We start from the raw sequence: 7,867 nt of genomic DNA, 5'->3' as shown, positions 1-7,867 counted from the left end.
CCTGTGAAGCCTTGGTGTGGGCAACCCTGTGTGGAAGAGTGGACCCTTGCCTGAGAAGCATGTCCTGGGTTAGCCCTGCACAGATACACTTCAGCCACAGCCTGTGAGGGCAACCCTGTGAGGAAGGGGCTGTGGCTGAAGTTCTCAGAAGTGCCAGAAAGCAGAAGCACAAAGGGACCTTGGCAGCACCATGGCAGATGGAGTGCCATGGCCCTCCGGTGGGCAGGGTGTCCCAAGGGCTGGGCCAGCCCAGTGGGGCAGAGAGGGCATCTGCTCGCTGCTTTTATCCAGAATAAAAGTACAAAAGAAACTGGAAACAAGATAATATATCCATGTAGGTACACAAGGTTATGTGCACATGCAAAAGCCCAGGCTGCTGTGCTGTGAAAAGGACAAGGGACCCCTCCATCATCCTCCTGCTTCTCTTTTGCATGGGCTGCCACTGCCAGATGGAGCAAGCCCTGCTGGCAGGCAGGAAAAAGGCAATTCTGTGAGTCCCAACAGGCTTAAGTATAAATGATGCACCTGCTGCTCAGGTGTCTCTACAAATGCCTGGGCAGAGACATTTAATCTTGTGGGAGGACATTCAAGTTTTTCCTGAGCTGAGCAGGGTCTTCTGGCAGTCTACACTGCCACAGCAGACACTTAAAACTGCTGTTTCCCCTCTAAACCCTTTCTTGGTGACAGTCCAAAGCACAGCATACCCCAGCCTTCAAAAGTGTGAAGTGTTCAACTGAAATCAGTGGCAGTTGAACAAATAAATATGACAGCAGCATTCTTTAATCACCAGAGCCTTTGTGCAAATTCTGCTGTGCCTACACTCCCTCTTCAAATGCCATATCCCTGACCATCACTGTGGTGTATCACTGTGATGGCTGAAGTTACATATTCAATAAAAATCACACTCTGGACCATCCTCAATACTTTATTAACTTAAAACATTGTTCCAATAAATATGTACCAATAAACATAAGACACTCCATAAAATCTAAATAAGGACATTTACAAACCTGTCAACAAAGTAGAAACAGCATTTTTTTAACCGAGGTACATGCAGGGTCATTTAAGGCAAATTCAGTCAATTATACTTTTATAATGATTCCTGCCCACCTCAGCTGAGTTTCCCTTTAAAAATTAAAAAAACAAAACCAAATATACAAATGATGCTATTGAGTAGCTATTTTCCAGTTATTAGAACAAGGCCAGAGTGCAGAAGCCAGTAATGGTTCTGGACAGAAAGTCTGTGCCTCCCTGGTGCTCCTGCCTTTCTCGGTCAGGATCACTTGTTGGATGGGTGTCTAGTTATAAGGCGTAATCTATGCTTTGGCTTTTCCACTTGTCTTTCACAAGCTTCCTTCTGCCCAGTGGATGTAGCAAGAAGAAATCCCCCCCCGGTCTCAGGTACACAGGCACACAGCCAGGCCTCGCACAGAGGGAGAGACAGTTCTGGGAGGATAAAAGGGCCTCTCTATAACTGTTAATGCAGCTCTTGATTTGCACCAGAACAAGTGAGAGCAGGATCAGGCCCAGGCTGGTACCTTTGCTTAAAAACCAGTGAGCTGTCAAACTGCACAGTTAAGTCCTCATCCTCCAGGTTATCCTGACAGAAAACCAAGAGTGAAGCCGTTCAGCACTGAAACTCAACCAAGGCAAGCGCTCCCTACACCGCATGCTGAGGGCTCTCTGCCATTACCATGTAAACACTGTTATACCCAAGTTTCCCTGCAAGATGATTGAAGCTACTGAAAATTTCAGGGGGTTCATCTTGGCCATGGGAGAAATATTTTCCAGCTTACAGATATTTGGTAGCTTATCCAACTTTGAAGTATCAGGCTTCATATCTAAAATGCTTATTTTCCAGTGTTATTTCAGAAACAGAGAAAGGGAGAGAAAGAGAGAAACCCCAGCCTTTAATTTCTGCTTTCACAGTCATTCAGGTTGAGCTGTCAATGCATGGCCCTGTCCTCTTCTTTCCTCTCCAAGCTCCTCGTCAGAAAGGTAATGCCAGGGTTTGTGCTCAGGACAGGGCTCGGGTCCAGTGGGGAAGCCAAGAGAGTCTGTTCTTATAGTGTTGTAGGTGTTTTCTGTATTGCAGCTGTGACTCATTTCAGGCCGTGCTGTGTCTCCCGGTGTCTCCGTAAATCCACCTTTCGTTGGAAGCCTTTGCCACACAGATCGCAGCCAAAGGGCTTGAAGCCTGTGTGCTTCCGACTGTGGGTGATGAGGTTGGAGCTCTGACTAAAGGCTTTTCCACACACCTGGCACTTGTGAGGCTTCTCACCTGCAAGCAGAAGGCGAGAGAGAGGGTGTGAAAGAGGCAACATGCTGCTTACGCACAACCAGAGAAAACAGGAAATGCACACTGGGCCTTAGAGCTAATCAAAGGGATTCCTGTGTGATTAACAAATAAGTTGTTCTTATTAAAAACATACAATTGGGAGCCCCAAAGCATTAGCTGAGCCTCCACTGCAGCTGAGCAGGCCTGGATGTGGCTGCACCTCCATCAGCCCAGTAGTCCTGAAGCACAGAGTGCTCCCAGGACACCATAACTTGTGCATACATTTGGCTGCAAGGGCTCTGTGTGATTTAAACTGGCTTTGTGTCCTAGAAACATCAGGAACTCCTAGAAAGGCCTTCAGGTTTTGCTGAATGCCTGACATCCATTGTTACAACATCAGCATGGGGGCAGGTGGAATAGATAGATGGAATTTATTAAGACAAATCCAGTGAGCTGGGGTCTGTCCTCAAGGGAGGTATGAGGGCCCTTAAGTGAACCCTGAAGGGCAGGGTTCATCCAGACATCTGCTCTTCTCTCTGTTCACCACATCACTAGCAGTCAGCCCAAGCCAGCCCTGAAGCTCTCCTGTAGGCAGATAACATAAACGGGAATAAATCCAGCCTCTGGAACCTCTCCTATGGAGAGGCCAGTGGCAAAACTCCACTGGCCTCCATGGGAGCAGGATCTCAGCACATTTTCATAGTGTTTATTATCAAATAACGGATAAAGGGGAACCTAACCACAAAACCAAGCCTGATTTTCAGAGTGGCTTTGCACCTGCAGAGCCCACTGACTTCAGCTGGAGCAACAAACTCTTTGCACATTTGAAGATCAGATTCTTAGAAACATAAAATAATACAAAATGTGCTGGCGGCTCAGTTCACAAGTGTATGCTGCATATGACAGTGATCCCTGATTCAGTTAAGGACCTGAGTTTATATTAGCAATTTAAAAGCCCAGGCACAGTTTCTGATCTCAAAACAAGTTAATCTTTTTGAGTGATTCAGAATTTGGCTGAAATTCCAATTAATCAAAACTCATTTGAAAAAGTTACTATGGAAATACTTTTTGTGTTACTGCCTAAATAGATCATTTTCATCCAGCAAACATCTGGTGGAAAATCTTTATAAGTAATATTTATTATTTGTCATCTAGAAAAGTCACAATGAAGCAGCGCTACATATAGTGCCATCTTTCTATGTATTTGTCATTTTTAGGCTTCACCTTTGATATCAGCTAGTGGTGTCTACCAGGAAACAGGATTTTGTTCATCTGAACCTTGCGTTTGGCCAGTACAGCTGTTATTTTGTGTCTACAAATGCTTCTGTATCTCACACGTCATTCATTTTCCTCTACTTTAAGTGAATGGTTAAGGTCTGAAAGGCAAGATTTTCTTTTAAAAAGATTTCTAATAAACCTGCCTTCTCACTGAATGATATTTTTAAAACAATTTCCTTCAGTGATTCACCTGCACGCACTTTATTAGTTTCCATGTTTATTACTAACAGTGAAACTTGAGAACTCTGCACCTCTCCTTCCATTCTGTATCAAACTGCAGCCATTTGTCAGAAAATCCAGGTGGAAGCGCAGACAATCTCTGAACAAATATTTAGACTAAAAATTGGACCCTAGGCCCTCCAGTTTAGTGTTTGGTCTAGAGGAGGAGACTCCAGTTATTCCTATTGTAAATTGGTAGATCCTGCAAAAAGAAATGCTGCAATCAAATTCACCTGACGTTTTCCAGGGATTTCAGCTGTAAATCAAGGCTACACAAATATAATACTGTACAAATCATCTTACACAAAAACCCCTTGAATAAACATTGGTGGATCCTGTTAAGGGAACACTGATTGGATCATGAGGATTTGGGTTATTTTGCAGCTGCTGTTCATGAAACCACATTCAAATCACCCTCCTTTGCACCCTGAGTAGAGCTCAGAGAGCACGAACAGCAGCAAGGCAGTGAGAAGGATGGGGAGGCGCATGTCCTGTCCCAGCTGAGGAGGAACAGACTGCTGCAGAGAGACCTCTTCAGAGACCTCCCCCTACAGCTGGGGCTGAACACCAGCAGCTGCGGGGCTGACCTGTGTGAATGAAGGTGTGTTTCTTCATATCAGATTTCTGATGGAACCGCTTCCCACAGTACTGGCACGGATAGGGCCGGGTGTCCGAGTGGATGAGCAGGTGGGTGGACAGAGTAGAAGATCTCTTAAAACTCTTGCCACAAATCTTACAATCAAAGCTGCGTTCCTGCAGAGAGAGGATCCCAAACACACACACGTTACACCACACCAGCTATCCCACCAACAAACTGCCCGGCAGCACATCAGTGTTGCCCCTTCTGCCTTAGCAACCACTTCCACTTCTCCAGAGAGCTGGACTAGCCAGCAGAGATGCTAATGTTGGCATGATAGCACCACACAATAAAAAAGATAATGCACCTTCTCACAGTGCTGTGCACTGCTCCTCACAAAAACTTAATTCAACAGCTCTTCCTGCTGGCAAGAATGGCCAGGCAGGAGCAGCCCCAACCGAACCAGCAGAGTCTGCCTGCACATTTCAACAGGGGCCCAAAACATGATCACTTCACTTGGAAGCCCAAGAGCTGCAGCACTGTTCAGATGCCACCTCTCCACTGTACACAGGAAAGTGGGTGCAGAGGTGTGCTTGGCCCTCCTGGGAAATCTCTGTGACAGGCTGGCTTCTGCTGGCAGGGTAACAACTAACTGCTTATTTGTAGTTCCATTATAATTCAAGTGAAAGGTATCTAGAGCACTTGGAGGAAAAAACCCTTTTTGGCTTACTACTTTAACATATCAGAATAAATGCATTAAGACCTTGTTGTGTCTCTCCTCTCCCCTACACAGTCCTCTCCACCACTTTCTTCCACCATAAATAATCTCTTCTTTCCATCCCTTAACTACCATCACACCTTCCTCTTCCTGCTATGCTTTTGTACAACCACCTTAGTTTATTTGGCTTTTAATGCACTCTTCCTGAAATGTTGTCCCCTTCATGGACACAATATGCAGTGTTGCTCTTTTCAGTATTATTTGATGGGTGATGAGATATTTCCCCAACTTGTGTGCTCTGCTGTTGCACACTCATGAAATTGTAAATAAAACAGTTATCAAAAAAACACTGCTGTAAATCTATACTCCAAAAGCCAATCTGAAGAAGGCAGATTTGCCAGGTCAAGTGGGTGGGTGAAGGGGAAATATGGCACAATATCAGCAGGTGGAAAATGTTACAAGTCCTCCTACCAAAATTAACTAGCAATTCTTTTGGTGTGTGACTCAGAGTGTGTCGAGACGGTGAAGTCTGTGCTCTATACCTGACTAGTCGTTCAGATGTTCCTTCCACAGACACAATGACTACAAACAAGGGAAGACTCATTTCTTTCGGGGGAGGGGAGGAGAAAGAATGAGGAGAGCTGCATTGTTGAAAGAAAGCACAGTGAGTTGCTTAGCTGTTTAAAAAGTCCACATCCCCATTACAATTTCCAGCTCCAGGAGTGAAAATTTATTATTTATTATCTGTTACTTCTGGAGTGCCAAAAGTGTTCATTGCTTAATACAGACACACACAAAGTCTGGGGAATGGAAGCAAAGCCTGTTCTTCAATTTGTTGATTTGCTCTTTTGCTCACTAGCTGCCCACCCTTTCCTCTGCCTGCCACCACATTCTTCATTCACAACGGCCCACTGCAGCGCTACCAAGTTCTCTTCCTCTCCTCAGTGTAGATGCCCACCCACTGCCCTGTGATTGCCTTCATGGCCTCCCTAGCACCAGCCAAAGCAAGCAGCTGGCGCTGGCCCCCAGGCCTTCGTGCTGGCAGTCTGCCCCGCTCTCACCTGTGAGTGCACGGCCTTGTGCTGCTCCAGGCTGACTGCATGGCCGAAGGTCTTGCCACACATGTCACAGGCAAAGGGCCTCGTGCCACTGTGTGAGCGGCGCACATGTACCTCAAGGCCGTGCGGTGTGGAGAAGACCTGAGGGGAGAGAGCACACAGGGTCAGGTTGGCCAGGGAGAAGGGGCTGAGGAAGAGTCATAACCAGTGTGGGAGAAAGGGATCCCTACCTTGCTGCACTTGACACACTTATAAGAGCCCGTGCTGATGAGCAATGGGCGGCACAAGAGGTCCGACTCCACTTTGATGCCACCCGGCCCCTTCTCTTGCTGCAGCCCAGGCTGCGCCTCACCATAGAGTCCGGGTGCTGCTGCCGGCGGCCGCTCAAACAGCCCCGGGCCCGGGGAACCAAAGTCACCATAAAGTCCAAGGGAAGAGCTACACTCTGCACCGTAGAGGGCAGGCTCGGAGCCTCGCTCGCAGAAGAGACCCAGAGCTGAGGTTCGCTCCAGCGTCGGGCAAGGCCTGTAGCTTTGCACAAGGTGCCTCAGCTCAGAGCCACCCAGGCTGTTCCACATGTACGGTTTGAAGGGCACCGAGAAGGGAGGTGCTTCATCCAGGGACGGACACACAGACCGCTCCGAGGCTGCGGGAATACAAGAGCATGGGAATTAGTGCACTTCACAGTCCAGTCGCTATCATGGGGCAGAACCATCTCAGCACTCAGACTTGTGCCCAGAGCCAGTCCCCTGTACTGCACATTAAGGCTGCCCTTTCACCTCTAATGGGAGGCCATTTTATATTGCACAGTAGGGTCAGTGCATCCAGTACTACCTACTCACCTGCTGCCCTAGCCAAATTATTTAAAGCAACCACCAATTTAGTCTACTTCCACCTCTGGGAGCCCTGATCTGACACACACTGATCTGACTGTTAAGACACTGAACGACTCGGTCTGCAACTTTCTTTGGTTTTATCTGCAGCTCCTCAAAAAAGTGTATCTACTATGTCCCAAGAGATGCATCAAAGCTGACAGTCCAAATGTTCTAATGGTAAGCTCTGAGGTAGATCTCACCCATCCGTATAGCAAATACAACATCACGGAGGTGCCAGAAATAGCAAGAGTGCTGAGATTTACCTGTTCAACAAAACTAAAAAATGCTTGTTGTACAATTTAATGCCCAAATCTAGTCTCTCGACTTCATGCCACAACCGTCTGTAACTATACAACAGCATAACTGAAATAAAGAACAGCTTCTGAGGTGCTTGAATGTCATGCCTTGCTTTTTCAGAAAACAAACTAAAATCGTCTGCATCTGAAATAAAATCATGGTTGTTTCAGATTGCTCTGAGTTTCTCCAAGTAAAGAAACTGAGTTCACCCAAAACATTGAGCTTCACAAAATCATCAGTATAAGCCGCATTAAAAATGTAAGACACAAAAAGATTTCCCTAGCAGTCATAATCAAAGCGATCTTCCACCAGGACAAACTTGGACGACTTCAGTTGGCTCTAACAAGATCACCTTTGGCAATGGCATTTGACCAAGGCATCACAACAGGCAGCAGCACTGGGAGAGTCAAATGTCTCCTGAACCAAGGAAAAAGTGAATCAATTAACTGCTGAAGTGCCAATGCCTTCACAGAGATATCAGCATCTCTTACAAGTTGGGCTTCCAGAATAACCTCCCTTACCCAAGAACTTTCCCACCCACAATTGCTCTCTTGCTTTTTGTCACCC

At 46.5% G+C, this 7,867-nt stretch overlaps 1 protein-coding gene across 1 annotated transcript; it reads right to left on the bottom strand.

Moving 5' to 3' along the window:
* Positions 1-1,731: 1,731 nt before the first annotated feature.
* LOC104521500 (zinc finger protein Gfi-1) lies at positions 1,732-7,207 on the bottom strand. The gene is made up of 5 exons (XM_010163522.2): positions 7,204-7,207; positions 6,359-6,774; positions 6,132-6,269; positions 4,363-4,528; positions 1,732-2,281 (listed from the first exon to the last, which is right to left on the bottom strand). The coding sequence occupies exons 1-5, from the start codon at positions 7,205-7,207 to the stop codon at positions 2,103-2,105; spliced, it is 903 nt and encodes a 300-aa protein (XP_010161824.2). The 3' UTR covers positions 1,732-2,102.
* Positions 7,208-7,867: the final 660 nt, after the last annotated feature.

The sequence above is a fragment of the Antrostomus carolinensis genome, unplaced genomic scaffold, assembly GCF_000700745.2.
Source record: "Antrostomus carolinensis isolate BGI_N321 unplaced genomic scaffold, ASM70074v2 scaffold10552, whole genome shotgun sequence".
In the NCBI taxonomy this organism is placed as follows: domain Eukaryota; kingdom Metazoa; phylum Chordata; class Aves; order Caprimulgiformes; family Caprimulgidae; genus Antrostomus; species Antrostomus carolinensis.
Note: the sequence above shows the minus strand (reverse complement) of the source record. Positions and strands in the feature narration are given on the sequence as shown.